General features: G+C 50.3%; 1 protein-coding gene across 2 annotated transcripts in view; it reads right to left on the bottom strand.

Annotated features, from left to right (window-relative positions):
* The window catches only part of Gatad2a (GATA zinc finger domain containing 2A), a 64350-nt gene that overhangs the window by 26559 nt on the left and 19936 nt on the right, over positions 1-17855 (bottom strand). For both annotated transcript variants that reach the window (XM_028861335.2, XM_028861336.2), the window contains exons 2-3: positions 17520-17621; positions 1855-2112 (exon numbers count right to left, since the gene is read on the bottom strand). In XM_028861335.2, coding sequence (XP_028717168.2) covers positions 1855-2112; positions 17520-17621 — 360 coding nt within the window. The remainder of the gene's footprint in view (positions 1-1854; positions 2113-17519; positions 17622-17855) is intronic.

The raw sequence follows: 17855 nt of genomic DNA, 5'->3' as shown, positions 1-17855 counted from the left end.
AAGATCCAGGACAGGTACCAAAGCTACAGAGAGAAACCCTGTCTCAAAAAACCAAAAAAAAAAAAAAAAAAAGGGGGGGGGGGAGAGTGTAACCTCAACCTCACTACTCTAGGTGGACACACTCATTACATGAGTACCCACAGAACCCAACTCCTGCCTGACACCAACAGAACACACACAGTGCTGGAGGAAAGTCCCTAAAGGTGACCCTGGCCAGATACTCCAGGGAAGACCAAACACAGAAACTAGGGCTGTTCCCTCAGACTGTCCCCACACTGCAGAGGTTGCCACTGAGAGCACATTTCCTGTCACTTCATCAACCTGCGAAACAGGGTGACTACTACACCAGGAAGGAATGTGGCTGGGATGTTCCGCCCAGGGAGAGCTGGAGCATGTGACCTGGCCCCCAACTCTGCCCACTGACCTGCAGGATTAAGTTTCTTCTCCATTCTTACACTTGTATCAGCCAGGTCCCTGGGGTCTCTAGTCTGTAGGCAACCCTCACTCCAGAGTCTCTGGGTGAGCTGTTTCCCATATCCTTAAGTATCATAAGAAATCATCCTAAGCAGCTTCAGTGAATGCCACATCCAAGAGACAGTTTAGAAACCAACAGCCCAGGGAGGGCAAGAGGATCGGAGGCCTGGTGCAGTCCTGGGCTTCGGCAACAGAAGAGGGGCTCTTTCACCCCTGAACACTCAACTTTGGATTTCACCAGCCCACCCACAAAGGAGCAGGCCCCAGCGGACAAAACATGGAACAGATCTGGCATCTCCCTCTCCCTTGGCTTTGGGAGCTCATCCATCAAAGATCTCACTAGAGGACTAAGGACCCAGAAGGTCCCAGGGAGGAAAAGGAGCCCAAGCCTGTCACTTTTGACTTGTTTGTAAATAAATCCCTAGGTTTAGAACAGGGCAGCAGAAAGCAGTCAGAGGAAGAGAAGTTTTTGAGGGAGTAGAGGATTGTTAGCGAGACAGGGTCCTGTGTATCCCAGGCTGACCTCCAACTCCTTATACATCTGAAAATGACCTTGAACTACTGAACTTCCTGTCTGTACCTCCTGGAACGATGGGCATATCCTGCCATGTTTGCCCAGATGAGAAAAGCCTTCCTAACGGCCAATTCATGAAGTATAGAAGGGGGTTGGACTTTCCCACTGACCTCCAGGCCGTCAGGATTCTAAGGTACACCAGCCAGTGTGGAAGCCCTCAGGGTCCCAACACTCTGGATTTGCACAAAGCCGACAGACTGAAATCCCTGTGCACTACAGGGAATGTGTGGAGAACTAGCTTTCCGCACCCCACCGTTCTGGCCCTCACTGGGTAAACATGAGGCAAGCTGGGCGGGGATCCTCAAGGTAAAGGATCCTGGTGGGCAGAAGAGGGGTCAGAGGAAGTTGCATCACAGGATGGAAGGCTGTGCGCTCAGTGGAGTCTGGGGTAAACGCTCCATTCTAGAGTGTTCTGAAGAAAGGGTAATGCAGGTACTGGGGAGCAAAGGTTTCTGAGTGAAGACCTGGTGGGAGGTTAGTCTGACTTCCCTCAGGCTTTCACCTTTGAGAGTCATAAAGCCTGAGTACCAGCAAAGTCCTCTTGAAGTAATTATCGAGGACCAGGAGAAACCCAGAGCAGATGGCAGAAGTCCGTCAGAGCAGAGCAGTGACACAGGTGGGGCACGCAGGCTGGCCTCCCTGGGGCACTCACACCAAAAGTGGCAGACCCAGACAGCAAGGGACTTCCTCCTCTGAGACCCACGGACCTGGCACTGACAGTGCCCCAGCCCAGGACTCAGGGACACCCTGACCCTGCACCTAGCCTCTGTTGGCTCCAGCCCAACCCACCGACTCTTCTCACTCACCTGTGTGAGGTACGCATGTCCACAGGCCCGTCTCCTACCATTCCTTCGCCTGATACCGTGGCCATGGCCTCTGTTGTCCTCAGCAACCCCTGGGCTGGGCCTGCACCCAGCTCAGGCATCACCCTGGTGTCTCCGTCCATGGTTAGCTCTGATGGTCCTCTCTCCATTTTCATTTTCTTGCTCTCCACATCATCCTCCGTTAGGTCGGGTTCAAGGGCTCGCTTCTGACTGCGGGTTCGACATGCTTCTTCACTCATTCTGTATGTGAAAGGGAGGACACAGCATTTGAACCAGGCACAGAGGAGCAGACCCTTCTTAAAGTCTGGAGGGTGACTGTTTTCCTCATGGAGGAGGCTAGCTGAAGAAGGGGCGAGGACAGGACCATAAAAGTCCCTCCAAGACTTTCTTCACACCTTCAGGATGACTAGGCAGGAAAGGGGTCCACAGGCCTCTGGGGTGTGGCCCTCTCTGAGAAGCCATGGAATCCAAGTGGGAGGAAAGCAGTAGCAGCTGTTACTGGACAGGGTCCTTCTATGGAGGAACGGTGCTGACTGTGAGCTTGAAAACCAGCCCAGGGGCCGGCCCGGCACCTGCACTGCGATGGTGCGTGGGGGACTTGGACAGAGGTGACCCCAGGTGCTGTGTGCCTGAGCTACCTTCTGCTGCTCCCCTCCAGGGAGCCCGAAGTGTGGGTCACATTAAGCTCTTTGTTTGGCAGAGATACACTCTTAGCAGAGTACAGACTGGTCCATCCCAACATGCCACCACATGGCCCTGTACCTGTGGCACACACATACCTTGATTTAAAGAAAAAGGAGGAAAAACAAAAAACAAACAAACAAACAAAAAAAACCCACCAAAACCCACAAACCGCTGAGTCAGTTTTTGATCCATGACATCACTGGGCTCCACATGACCCTTCCCAGGATTCAGTCAGAGAGACAAAGCACTTTCCAGAAAACCAGTCTGAACCGGTTCCAGACAACACAGCTGAAGTGAAGTGTTGTTAACCCTAGCAGAGACAGGAGGACAGCTTGCTGGCATTCCACAGCAGGGTCTGGGACAAGGCGCTCTTAAAGGGGCCGCTCAAACCCCAGGTCTTAACACTACAAAACACCAGACTAGAGAAAGTCAGAGAGACCCAGAGTTTACTATGGACAGGCAGGAAAAAATCTGGCTGAGTTCTGGCAAGATCCAGGGATAGTTTTTCATGGGACATTTGTGTCCCATGAAAATACATTCATCTCTCGCCCTGCAGAGAATCTCAGCTCACAATGGGAAAGTTTTCTGATTCTGCAACCTAGATGGCAGGGTATAGGGCCTGTCCTGGACAATGCCAGTTCTGGAACCCTTCCAGGTTCTGGGAGATTAGGGGCATCCTATCAAGGATGTGTTCCCATGTGTCATACCCCCTCCCCCGGCCCCCATCCAGTCACTCTCTTCACAGACTCAGAAGGCTCCCTGCCCCATCTCAGAAGACTGAGGACCCAGAGCTTGGCTGATGCTTTCACCCTAGTATGACTCGGTACAGAGTGGATCGGGATAGGGTCCCAAACCCGATCATCTGCCCCAACTCTGCCACTCTACACTAGACCATGACAACCTCCCCAGATTCCAGAGCATCCATCCCAACCCTCCACTCCACCAGCAACTCTCAGCTCTGGAATTCTACAGCTGTGCTCTTCCTCCAAAACAACTGACCAGAAACCCCATCAGACCTGCTGACAATCTGTCTGTCTTGTCTCCCTGCGAAAGCCAACAAGTCACTGCCCTGGGTGTCAAGGCTGCCTGAAGCAGAGCTGCTCTGAGTTCTAGGACAAGTGAGGAGGCAGCCTGGTAGTACCCTCACACAGGATACAAGCACACCCAGGCCTGGAGGACAGGGAAAGATGGGAGCCCAGAACCTCTGACAAGAAGGGCATGTGGGAACTGGGGGTCATTATGACTCTCAAGAGTGAAGCTTGACAGGCAGTGGTGGCACACTTTTAATCCCAACAATCGGGAGGCAGAGCCAGGTGGATCTCTCAGTTCAAGGCCAGCCTGCGCTACAGAGCAAGATCCAGGACACCCAGGGCTACACAGAGAAACCTGTCTCGAAAACCAGAGAGAGTGAAGCTCTGGGTCTGGCCCTGCCCTCAACGCCCCACCACTACAACTGTTGCTGCCAGGAAGGGCTTTCCTAGGGCAGCCTCAGGCCTTGGCCTCAGACTCTTAGTTCTTCTGAATCCACAGAGACCCTGCCTGAAGTCCACCTTCTCCACCCCGCTGCCTCACTCCCTTGTTGATATGAAAGGGCTAAGGGGCCGGGCGGTGGTGGCGCACACCTTTAATCCCAGCAGCACTCAGGAGGCAGAGGCAGGAGGATCTCTGTGAGTTTGAGGTCAGCCTGGTCTGCAGAGTGAGGTCCAGGACAAAAGGGCTAAAGGAAAGCAAGAGTCTAACAGGGTTAGGGGAACCGTTCCCTGTGTCTCTAGGACAACTCCCCTTCCACAGTCACATGGAGACAGTTACCTGCTCAGAACTCAAACTGGGTCCATGTGTTAGAAGCTATCAGAGAAGCCTGGCGCTTGGCCTACCTCGGCCCAAAACCTTGAGCCGACCTCAGGGTGAGCTAAGTGAAGGCAGGAGGAAGGATGCCTAGGATTTGCCTTCCACCTCCAGAAAGACAAGGTGGACTGGTAAGCACCAAAGAGGTCCCAAGCAGGCTGTGCCCTCTCCACTAGTGCCTCAGCCTCCACAGCTGTGCCCTTGAGGAGTGACCAACCCAGCCCACCAGAGTATTCTGTGCTAAGAGCCCCAACCTCCTCAAGGTCAGCAGGACCAAGGTCTCCCTGGGACTAGTGCTGACAGCCACTGTACCGCAGGCACAAAGTGGGCAAGAAGAAGCCAGCCTCCCTTAGGGAGCATCCTAAGAGGCAGAGTAAGGGGCTCAATCACTCACTTGCAAATGAGGGTAGGTTTCAAAGTTCCCAGAGGGAAAAAAAAAAAAAAAGCTGCCCCACCAGAGTCATTACCACAGGCCTGTTCAGGAGGATGAGTCTCACCAGCCACTGCCTGCAGAGCAGCAGCACAGGAAGAGGAGAGATATGAAGGTCAAAAGGGCCATCGAGCTACTAAGGAGGTGGGCTAGAACACCGAGAGCAAGAATCTCCCTGCTCTCTCCCAACACTCAGGGCTGAGCCCCATGCCTGCACAGTGCAGCAACCCTCACAACCATCAGTGGGGCCTGAAGGCTGGTGGGTAGGTGGGGTACAGCAAAGAGCTCCCTCAGCAAGAGTCCTACACAGCGCCTCTGCCAGCCCTGGGGTCAAGGGGACCGAGTCCTTGTGGTGTACCAAAGGTGGGCCTCTGAGGCAGCACAGACACCATTAACTGCTATCTGGAGGCTGCAGAACCTTGGTCAGGAAGCTAGCTCTAAGTCAAATGCCACAGACCAAATGCTGCAGCAGAGACCAGAACCTCTAAGAAGTCCTCTAGAGCCAAGGTACCCAGCACAGGCTAAGTACGGCAGGCCAGTGACCATCCCCTGCTAACACACAGACACAAGTCACACAGTCCAACTGCCACACTAACACACTATGCTAAGTCTCCCTCAAGAAGGGCTTGGGGCCAGCAGCTGCACACTCTGAAAGAATGAAAAGCTTCTCCAAGCTGAAACTGAGCATCATGCCAACACTCAAGAGGTTAGACTCTATTGTCCTGACCGTTAGTAATACTCCAAAATGTGTGCCCCAGACATGAGCAGAGGAGGGCAGTAAGTGGGTAAAGCATGGACCAAGCTGACAGCTGATGTTTGTAACCTGGGGAACCTTAGCCCCGAGGGGAAGTGGGGGGGAGGGAGAAACAAACACTTCCCACTCCTTCCCTCGATGGCAGCCCTGGGCCTCTACCAGGGGAGCTGCTGTCCTAGGGGCTGAGGATTACTCCACCCAGGAATGCGCAGCTGGGCAAAGACTGAAATGGCCAAGGGTGTCAGGTGACCGGTCTGAGTGGTTAGGGGAGCAGAGAGGCAGAGGCCAGGTGGGAAAGAGTGCATCAGAACTCAGTCTTGATGGAGATGGTCCAGATGGACTGTGGGGGAGGTGACAGGACTCCAGCATGATGACAGGGAGCACAGAGGTCCACCTTGCTCTAAAGAACTAAGGGCTGGTGGGTGGTCTACAGTTTGATGCAGTGGCACTCTCCTTTAGGGCAGTTTCTATCCTGGGGCTTTGAGGAACATCACTCCTATCTGGAAGAAGGCAGGTCTCAGGAAGCAGCTGCGCTCGTCTGACAAAGGCAAGGACACATGCAGCCCAATCATAAGGCACAGAGGTCCTGCTGCCCAGCTCCTCGTGGCCTGCAGCTGGCACTCTCCAGAGAGTTGTGACCCAAGCTGGAGGCCAGGTCACCCCTATCAGCAACTGGGGCTTGGGAGCCTTGCTCAATCTGACCACATGGCACAGCCACTCCCCTGAACATTTGGAGGGGGCCGGAAGAAGGGAGAAGACAGCTAAGGTGTGACAGGCAGCTCTCCTCAAAAGCAGAACAGACCCAGGTGGGCCCAGGTCACTTCTTGCCACACATCCGAATGACCAAGTAGCTGAGACTCTTCTGGAAGGCATTCAGAAAAAGCCCCAAGTCTCAATCTTTAAATATTGTCAGGCCTATGTAAGGACAAGTAAAAAGGATCCAGGGCCGAGAACAAAGTTGGGGCTCAGTTTCCCCACCCTACCTCACCAGCATATCAAAAACACACAGGAATGGATACTAAAAACAGACTGAAGGAGAAAAATTCAAGTTGTTGAGTAATAAATATACAGAGCTTTAAAATGCTTACCAGTAGCCTCTTATCTCAACCCCAAAAGAACTGAGGCAGGAGGATTATTTCGAGTGTGAGACCAGCCTGAACTACAGGGTGAGTTCCATGGCTACCAGGGCTATAGTGAGATCCTATCTCAAAAAACAAACAGCTTTATCTACACAGGGTAAAAAAAGAACTGAAAGAAACTCCTCAGATGAAAACTACAGCTGCCCCTGGACAACGGGAAGCTCTGAACAGCAGCTCAGGAGAACGTCCCTGCCCTGAGAGGAGCTCCTGTGACACCAGAGTGCCAACAGCAGCCAGACATGTTTGAGTTTGGGGTTTTTGTTTGGTTATTTTTAATGTTTTAAGATTTATTATAGCTGGGCAGTGATGGCACACACCTTTAATCTCTGCAGTTGCGAGGCAGAGGGAAGTAGATCCCTGAGTTTGAGCCAGCCTGGTCTACAAAGCAAGTTCTAGGACAGCCAGGACTACACAGAGAAACCCTGTCACAGGGAGGGAGAGGGTGGGGATTGATTTATTACTTGTATTAACTACACACAGAGGCCAGAAGAGGGCGTCTGACCCTCTTAAGGACAGGACTGACTGAGCAACCACGTGGGTGCTGGGCACTGACATGATCTTCTGCAGTGCTCTTAGCAACTGAGCCACCTCTCCAGCCCAGGTCTCTAAATATGGAGCCGAGGTTGGCCTTGAACTGAGAAATAAATCTGCCTATGCTCAGAGTCACAACACCTGGCACTTTAAAGAAAAAAAAAGTATTTTATCTATATGAGTAAACACTGTATGTTTGTATGTTTGACTGTATGTTTGTATGTGTACTGTGTCAGCCTGAGGAAATCAGATGAAGGGGCCAGAAATCTTGGAACTTGGGATCTAGAGCTATGGATAGTTGTGAGCTACCACATGGGTGTGGTGTGGGGAACAGAATTCAGATCTTCTGGCAAAGCAATGAATGCTCTTAACCTCTGAGCCCCCAGTCATCACCCCTCCCAACCTAACATACATGAAACCAGGGAAGCCCCAGGAGGAGATGCTGAGACCAGAAGCCCTCCTGCAGGGTCCCTGGTGACCTGCAGTGAGAGGGCCACACTGGCCCTTCCAAATGGCCTTTCCCAAATACCTCACTTAAGCCAGGGCTCATCAGATGTCAAACAGCCCAGAGCCTCACAAGCTAAGGACAGTGTGTCCCCTCAATAAGATGACAGGAACCAAACTCTAGGTAAGCCTAGTAGTCAAGCTCCCACCTTCTCCTTCCAATACTGACTTGCAGCAGCATCCTCCACTACATGGTACAAAAATGCCACACATTAATCCCGGGTGCCATGCATGTCTTCACCTTCAGGCACGCTGTGGACCCTACTGTACACATCTGAGGCCAGGAAGGTGGAGCAGCCGCCATGGACAAAACAAAGACTCCCTGTACAGTGATCAGGGAATAGGCCACTGACAACAGGCCATGGGGTGGTCAGGCCAGGGGAGGCTCCAGCACCAAAGGGTGACTGAAGGGTTGGTTTCACATAGAGATGGTTTATAAGGTAGGCAGCAGCAGCTCAGAATGTACTTTAAGAGACAATGTCCTTGGTGTGTCCCTAGCTTGGCAAAGGAAACTCTCCTCTCCTTCCCTCTCTGCCCCTCTCTCTCTTTCTCTCCCTCTCCTCCCCCCCCCCCCCCCCCCCCCCCCCCCCCCCCGCCTAGCAGGCACTAACTAAATGAATGAGAAGATGTGGAGATGTGGACTTCTCTCTGGGTTTGGGGCTGGTAAGACCCTTGGGCCCCACACAAACACTCTGTGTCTCCTTTTGTGTTAACATGACGGCAGGGTCTTTAACACCAGTGAGCCTTTACCCAGGAGCATCCCCAAGGTCATCCCCACCAACCACCTGTAAGATTGAATGTGATCACCAGCCCCAGTTTAAAAGGGCAAAAACTGAGGCTCAAGCCAAGTGAGGTAGGAGTTACCTAGAGAGTGGGAGGATGCCAGGACTGCAGTCTGCATTGCTCTAGGCAGAGCCCTGTAGAAAGCATTCATTCCCCTAACCATCCCTGCAGGTTCTAGGGACCAAGAACACCTTAGGAGTGAGTGTACCTCAAGCTGGATATGTTCTACTGAGACACACACTGCACAAACGCATTTCAACTCCACCGAGGGCCATGAGAACACCTACAGCTGGAGAGTTGTTCTAAGCCACTTAGGATGTGAAATCAGGCAGGAAACACGTAGGCCTATGGGCAAAAGGAGCCAAAGACACCACCTTTCAGAACTCCACTCAAAGGACAGAAAATACGGGGACCCAATCAATAGGACAAATGGGCTACAACAGCTAAATCCCACGCCCATGTCACAGAGACTCTAACTCTTGCCTTGGGTAGACCTGAGCTTGCTGTGTCATGGTGGGCCGTGGGACCCAAGGAGGGGATGATGGGCATGAGCAGAGGTGGCATTTTGCAGTGCACTTGTAGGTGAGTTTCACTGAGAGCTTTTCTGGACTTCAGGGGAAGCAGTCCAGGACCTCTGGTGTCTGGGGTCATGTCCTCTCTGTGGTAGGACTGTCTTGAGGTCCTGACAGCACATACTCCGGTGGGCACGGCTGTGTCCAAATAAAACTATGTGCCGTGATGGGCCACAGCCTTCAGGCCACCTAAGCTAGTGTTTCTCCAGACGAAACCACACAGGGAAAAGCAGCAGCAGCGCAGCTCCGGTGTCCTCTAACACAGTGGTCAACAGCCCACTGCCCCAAACACAGCCCAGAGCAGATCATGCAGAGGCAGAGCATTCAGAAAGCCGTGCAACCAGCAAATTCAACCCACACCCAGGACCAAGGCTTAACTAAGTCTCTGAGAAGAGCAGACAAGCAGCTAGCTCCAGGATTGGCCCCAGCCTGTCCTAAAAAGCTCACACATGTAGAACTCTAAGGCAGAAGGCCCTCAGACAAGGAAGTAACATGCTACACATACAACTGCTGCAGAGAATGAAACTTTAACCCAGTCCCAGTGCAGAGCTCAGCCAAGGGCTCCAGGGATGACTCTGTGAGGGTATGGGGAGACAGCAAAACCCAAATGTACTACAGCCAAGTGTCTGGAGGCCTATGGCCCATGGAGGCCCTGTGGTAATATGGAGCTACAGGATCAGGACAGGTCTCCAGGGCATCTAAAGCTCAGGGAGGGACCACATGCACCAGTGAAACCCTAAGATTATTAATCAGGTATTGGGGGCGGGGGATGGAGAGATCCAGGAGGATGAGGAATCATACTGGCTTCCACTCCCAGGAAGGTCCTGAGGACAGATGCTGTGGGATGTCTTTCTGTGTGCTGTGAATATGTGTTGCTCCCACTGGCTAATAAATAAAGCTGTTTTGGCCTATGGCAAGTCAGCTTAGAGGCAGGTGGGAAATCCAAGGAGATACGGAAAAAAAGAAGGGCAGAGTGGGGGGAGGCACCAGCCACTGCCCAAGGAACAGCAAAATGCCAGCAGACCGGTAATGCCACAGCCATGTTGCAATTTATAGATAAATAGAAATGGGTTAAGTTATAATAGCTAGCTAGCAAGAAGCTTGAGCCATAGGCCATCCAGTTCATAATTAATATAAGCCTCTGCGTGTTTACTTGTGTCTGAGTGGCTGTGGGACCAGTCGGGACACAGGAAAACTTACAACTATAGACAGGTCCCAGAAGGAAGTCATTGGGCACTGAAAGTCTACACTAGGTACAGTCAGTTCTGCTCCTCTCCTCAAAACTCTTAGACCTACCTAGCTGAGTAACAGCACTCCACTCCAAACCTAGTGAGGCACCTAGTCCAGTGATGGGGGCAATATAGGTACTAGGGGATAGGGGATAGACTCTTAAAAAAACAAGACATGTGACCCACAGGTGCTTCTGTCCAACGACTACTTGAAGGCTCCTGAAACCTGACCAGCGCTCGGCTGCATCTAGACACCAAAAAGTGACAAGGAGAGGGAGAGAGTCCCAGACAAGATGCCTAACGAAAGACCATCAGATCTCATAGGACAGACAGCAGACAATAAACAGAGGACAGAAAGGAGTATCAGACACTTATACATCCTCAGCTCCTGAATGCCCAGTCAGTGGCACACAGCGGCCTTGCTCAACATGTACAAACATGCATGTAAACACTCCCAATATTCACTAGTATGTACATAAACACATGTGGGATCTCAAGAGTCCTTACTGTCCCCAGTATGTCTGCTGTGGCCAGGATAGGAGTGGCCCCACATGGGCACCCAACCTCAAGCTGTGTCCTCTGCTGGCCTGCAGCCCAGGGAGAGGAATGTGCTGCCCCAGCACAGCCATGTGAGGGAAAACTGAGAGCTATGCAGTAACCCAAGGCCTGGATTTGAGGTATCAAGAGCAGGCCACAGCCATCACTTCAGCCTGAGACTGCTAACACCATGAAATGGAGCCCATAACCCTTACAGGCAGGCCAACCCTCCTGTAGGACCTAGCCTGACCCTTCATCCATGCTGTTGCCTAGGAAGGAGAGATGGTTTTGCACAGGAAGTCCCCAAAGGTTCAGAAGAAACATTCCCTAGAGGACCAAGATGTGTCCCATGTCCCTTTCACAGAGGTACCTTCTGCCATGGTGCTTCTGGCTGCAGCTCTTCCCTGCAGGAGGCCTGAGGTGGCTCCACAGTCCATGACCAGGAGTCAGGTCAGAACCTTACTACTTTCCTGTCTGTGCACAGCCAACCCCACACACACCTCCAGCCCACAGAGCTGAGCTGCAACATGAGTATCACACAGAAGGTAATCACAGAATTCTAGGACAGCTGGGGCTACACAGAGAAACCCTGTACTGGAAAAAACAAAACAAAACAAACAAAAACCCCAACAAAATCAAAGTCTATCTTTAGTCAGATCATGCTGAAGAAAAAAAAGCAGCAGCCCTGGCCTTGACCAAAAAGCTTGCAGTCTCTGTGGCCTCCACCACTCCACCATGCCCCACACCCTAGCATCCCAATGGAAAGGCTAGCTCTGTACCCCTGCTCCCTGCCCACAGGGCTCTTCCACCAGGTCTCAACTGATACTTTCAGCTTCTATCTATATGTTCACCTGTTTACATATTCCCACCCTCTCCCAGGACAGGAGACACCTCTGTGCCACCTGGGCTCAGTGCAGGCACAATGCTCAGCACAAAAGAGGCACTAGATGGACACACTCACTAAACAAACTGAAAACAAAGCAGAGGCAAGCTTGCTTTCCCTCGGTCCCCTCCTGTAAACTGAGCCAGTGTCTTCATGACAAGAAGGAAGGTAACGACTGAAGGCCCACAGAAGCCATGTGACACTCTGCAGCCCAGTACTCCACAAGGAGCCCGGACAGCAAAAAAGGAGGACTGCTGCGAGTCCAAATACAGAGTGAGACACTGTCACCACACACACAACAAAACAAACAAACAAACAAAAACAAAACAAAACACCAAACAAACAACTGGGCATGGTGGTGCACACCTTTAATCCCAGCACTTGGGAGGCAGAGGCAGGCGGATCTCTATGAGTTCAAGACCAGACTGGTCTACAGATCTAGTTCCAGGACAGTCAGGGCTACACAGAAAAACTCTGAAAAAAACAAACAAAATACCAATACGGTGAAACAGACAAAATCTCCTCATGAAGGACTGATATCCAAAACATCTTCAGACAGAGGACAATTTCTTATGGCTGTGACAGTCAAGGGAGCTTGCTTAGAATGTCTGAGTTCACAGCAGCCCCCCCATATCAAAGAAGAACAAAATGACATATCAATTCAGAAATTAGAACACTTGACTAGACATTTCTTGCAGCCATGCAAATGACTAACAGACAGCTCACAATGCCTGCCAACTCCAGCTCCAAGGAGTTGCCCTCTTCTGACCTTGAGCACCCACTCACAGAGCACATGGGGGGGGCGCGCGCGCACGCACGCACACACACACACACACATATAAAAATAAAATTTTTAAATGTTCTGGAATTACAGAGAATTACACAATGCTGTGACTATTTTAATGCTACCAGATACCACACTTTGAAATGGTGAGAATGTCAGTTTTACCTGGGTGATTTTTGTTTTTTGTTTTTAGAGGGTCTCAACCCCAGGGGCTGCAGCTGTCTGGGCCTGGTGATCAGTAACACAAGCCAGTTCTTAAGGAAAGATGCTTGATCAAGTATACCTCCAGAGTCTAAAACCACCAAACCAGTCATGGCACCTCTCAGGGGGACCCAGAGGGCCACAGCAATTTACCACACACACAGGATTGATTGAGCCTGTCCCAGTAAATGTGCCAGTATCTGAGAGTGCAGGCTGTAGAACATGCATGGGACAATACACTCTTGAGCATCCATGCTGGAGGAAGCTGTGGTCCTCTTCAGTCCATAGGTCAACATTTAAGATCCTGTCTCAAAAGCTAAAGAATGAGTCAGGCAGTGGTGGCACACACCTTTAATCCCAGCACTCAGGAGGCAGAGGCAGACCTGGTCTCAAAGTGAGTTCCAGGACAGCCAGAGCTATACAGAGAAAGAGAATGCCTCTACCAGATTGGCCTATAAATAAGTCTGTGAGGGCATTTTCTTGAGAGAGAGGGAGAGGGGAGAGGGGGGAGGGGAGAGAGGGGAGAGGAGAGGGGAGAGGGAGGAGAGGGGGGAGAGGGGAGAGGAGAAGAATAAAGAAGAAAGAAGAAAGAAGAAAAAGAAGAAAGAAGAAAGAAGAAAGAAAGAAGGAGAAGGAAGAAGAAGGAGGAGGAGGAGGAGGAGGAAGAAGAAGGAGGAAGAAGAAGGAGAAGAAGAAGAGAGGAAGGAGGAAGGAGGAAGGAGGAAGGAGGAAGGAGGAAGGAGGAAGGAGGAAGGAAGAAGAAGAAGAAGAAGAAGAAGAAGAAGAAGAAGAAGAAGAAGAAGAAGAAGAAGAAGAAGAAGAAGAAGAAGAAGAAGAAGAAGAAGAAGAAGAAGAAGAAGAACTGGACATGGTGGTACATGCCCTTTAATCCTACACTGTAGAGAAGACAGGTGGACCTACAATTTGAGGCCAGCCTGAACTACACAGTGAGTTCTAGTTACTTAATGGGACCCTGGCTTAAAAGAAAACAAGAACAAGAACAAAACTGGTATTTGAGCTGCTGGCTTGAATTTTACAAAAATCATTAAATGAATTTTTGGCTTAGGATTAGAACTGAATTCCAACAATGTCTGAAATAGCCCTAAACATACTCCTACTATTTTATACTACGTATTTATGAGAAGTGGCCTTCTCACCACTAACAATTTTAAAATCGAAGAGTTAATTCTAAAAGACACTGAAGATACTCTCATAATATACTCAGCCAAAGTCCAGCTTGAAGTTGAGGCATAAGATTCAAGAGTTCACAGCCCACAGATGGACCACTGTGAGATTCCGGGGGAGACAGACCCCAGGCTTATGGTGAAGTGCTTTTACCTACTGAGCCATCTTGCTGGCCCTAAACTTTCTGTTATGGAAAATTTCCAGCATACCCACCAAGTAGTAGTGATGCTATGACACATGTCCACAGCAAGAGAATCATGAGTTTGAGACTAGTCTGGTCTATACAGAAAAACTCTGTAAAAACAAGAACCAAGCCACAGGGGACACAGGTTCTGTAGTCCATGCTAATGGGCCTCGCCCTTGCATCCTGGTGCGAGCAAGTTCAGCCTAGAGAAGCAGCAGATATGCCTTCATCTCCTCCACATATAAAACCCACTGGCTCCCCAACATCCTCTAAAGGAACTGGGGACTGACTGATCAGCTTCTTTTTCTTTGAGCACTGATATGAGTTGGAGACTTTTTATGTTTTTAATTACTTAGAGAGAGGAGGGTCTTACTTTGCTCCTAGACTCCTGAACCCAAATGGCCCTCCTGCTTCAGCCTTCCAAGGAGCTGAGATCTGGCACCTGGCTCACCATGAACTGTGTTGTGTTTCTTGGGATGAAGCCAGGGTCTCACTAGCCAGTACTCTACCACCACATCTAACTCACTGGCAACCACCCACCCCACCTGATCTGTGATGCTGGTGTGGGCCCTTTTGACACAACTGCCATGGTCCCAATGCAGATTCAGAAGTCAGTGATCTGAAGTTTGACTCAAGTTCTATGCTTCTCTTTTGGTACTTAGAGACATTTGTTTCCTCTACAGTATCTGACAGGAAAAAAATATGCACATTTTTACCCTAAAACCAAAAATTTGACTCCAAAAAACCAGCTTTACAAAACTGTCATCTGATGTAAAAATGCAGAAGGAAAACAACACCTGATGGCCACCCTACTAAGGTATGCATATGCCCTGCAACAGCACACATGTCATACACATGCAAGAGTGAAATTTTTAAGAGCAAATGCACACACACCTTTCCTTAGGAAATGGACTCATGCTGTTTTGTGTAGGACTAAGAACAAACGACAGAACCCAGGAGCTGGCACAAGGGACACTCCAGTCAGGACTGTCTCTGCTTCTTTCACCTCCTTTTGTCTCTACCTAGAAACTGTCACACAGAACACAGGGCCATGCCCCTCCTTCCCCCCAGTGCTGGCACAGTAACAAGCTCCTGCCACAGTCTTTCCCCACAGCCCACAGGAGAGTTTTGGGAATGGGTCTAGGGTAAACACTATGATACAGGTAGGACCTTGTGCCCTCCACAGGAGCAGCCAGAACCGACAGGTGGGTGTTTTCCAGCAAAGACATCTCAGGAACTCTGCAACACGCACAATTCTCCTTAACAGAAAGACAATGCTGATCACGCTGTGGCCAAGGGCCACATCTGCACTACTTTCTCTGGGAAGCGTATGCTTTTCTTTCTTTTTTTTGGGGGGGTGAGGTGGGTGAGGCAGGGTTTTCTTTGTGTAGCCCTGACTCTCCTGGAACTCACTCTGCAGACCAGGCTGGCCTCAAACTCACAGAGATCCGCCTGCCTCTGCCTCCTGAGTGCTGGGATTAAAGGCATGAGCCACCACTGAAGGGCTAGCAAATGCTTTTCTAAAGCCACTCCTTAAGATCTGTAACACCCTGTACATGAACGAGCATCATCCCTACCAAACAAGACCCCTTAGCAAGAGAAATTCAAGGACAAACACCTTGTCCATGAATCTGAGCAGGCAGAAGGACCTGCTGGGGTGCACATGTAGTCTGTGTACACCTCAGTAATGGGCAGGAGTTGCCTAGTGCACTGACAACCAGGAACCAAGAGACCCCAGCTGCAATAAAAGGTGAGTGTGACCTACTATTTAAACCAAGACACACCCCAGAAAATATAAACTAAAACCTGAGCAGAGGCAGAAGGATTACCTGGAATTCATCTGGGGCTGCATAATAAAACACTCTCTCAAGAAACAAGCCAGAGCTGGTGGTATATACTTGTAATTTGAACACTTGGTAGTCTAAGGCAAAAGATCAAGTTGAGTTTAAGGCTAGCCTTGACTACATGGTGACACCCTGTCTAAAAACACAAAATGAAGTTAGAGAGACGGCTCATAGGTTAAGAGCACTTTCTGCTTTTGCAGAGGGCCCAGGTTCAAAACTCTCTCTCTCTCTCTTTTCTTTCTTTCTTTCTTTCTTTTTTGTTTTTTTGGTTTTTTTGTTTGTTTTTTTTTCAAGACAGGGTTTTTCTGCGTTGTTTTGGTGGGCCTGTCCTGGATCTTGATCTGTAAACCAGTCTGGCCTCGAATTCACAGAGATCCGCCTGGCTCTGACTCCCGAGTGCTGGGATTAAAGGCGTGCGCCACCACTGTCCTTCGGAGGTTCAAATCTCAACACACACATGGTGATTGACAGCCATCCTTAACTCTAGTTCCAGGGAACACGATGACACTTGTGACCTCCTCAGGTACCAGGCATGCCAGTGTTACACAACAATGCAAGCATAACACTCACACATATAAATTAAAATGAGAAAATATTAAATATTAAAAATAGAACAAGCCCCTAACCTGTACAGGCCCAAATTACTCAGGGTCAGAGAATCTGAGCTTGCTTTACCCAGCAGGGCTGCAAAATGGGATGATTTGACCACAGGCGTGGTTACCAGGTGTTTGGAAAGGTCTACACTTGGCTAAACGGTATGCTTTGATCTTGCAAGGGGGATGTCTTTTGCCTTTCCCCTTGGCATGTTATAAAAAGCCCTTTTGGATAAAACCTCGAGGTTGGTGGGTACTGACCCAGGCCCTCCTGAAGCTATCCTGTGTTTCTGTCTTTCTCCTCTTTGCTATCTTTCCATCTTATCCCTCTCCTCCTCCTCACAGGAGCCCTGGAAAAGGTGGGAGCTGGCCTCCCACACTAATGCTAACACTGTCACAGCCTGCCTGTGTCCAGCATAGCAGGAATGTCAGAGCAGCCGAGTCTCACACAGTAGCCAACCAGATGCCATTGGGTGGAGATGAGCCGTTGACAAGACACCTGCCTATTTTGAGCTGCATGCTACAGTCTGAAAAAGGAGGGAGCTGTCCTAGGAGGTTTTGAGGCTTGTCCTACTTCTAGGATACCATTCAATTCCTCCTCCTTTTACAGGTACATGGCCCTGAGCCAAAGTGTTACTTCCAGGTCCTGATGGGAACAGAAATGTCCTGCTCCCATGTGGAGCTCTGGCCCTTTTGTGTTCTGCAGAGCTGAAGTTTCCACATAAGTGCTGGGCGGTGACTAAAGAACAATTCTAGCCATTTAGAAGGAGACACAGCTGGAGGTCAAGGGTCCCCCTTCTTTAGGCCTTTGAGCAATGAACATGGTGTCTTTACCCCAGGCTCAAGTGTCATACCTGATCTCACAGGTATGACTTGCCTTCTCTTCCCAAGCAGGACTCCATTATGTGTATGGCGGTTACCTGAGCCAGCTTTCCATTTCATAGATGCAAGTCCCCAGCACTCACCTGGTCTCAGGGTCTGGGACGGTGGTCCTACTATGCGGCCATGGCCACAGCTCTGTCAAAAGGCAACTTATGTGGACGTGCTGGCTCAATGTGCAGGCCAACCTAAACCAAAAGACAGAAAAACACTGAGTTCTAAAGAAGGGTTGGGAACCTGGGCAATGGCAAATGTTTCCAGTGGAAGGGTGTGGCTCAGTGGGAGAGTCTGCCAAATGGGAGGAAGGTCCTGGGTTCTGGTTCTATCTCAAGCCCACGATACAAGAAAATGCCTTCAGTCATAGGAACAGGAATAGTGAAATATGCCAGTGCTGCCTTCCACAACAGAGGCCAGACAAGGAA

This window comes from Peromyscus leucopus, chromosome 17, assembly GCF_004664715.2.
Source record: "Peromyscus leucopus breed LL Stock chromosome 17, UCI_PerLeu_2.1, whole genome shotgun sequence".
Classification (NCBI taxonomy): domain Eukaryota; kingdom Metazoa; phylum Chordata; class Mammalia; order Rodentia; family Cricetidae; genus Peromyscus; species Peromyscus leucopus.
This window is presented reverse-complemented; position numbering and strand designations above follow the sequence as displayed.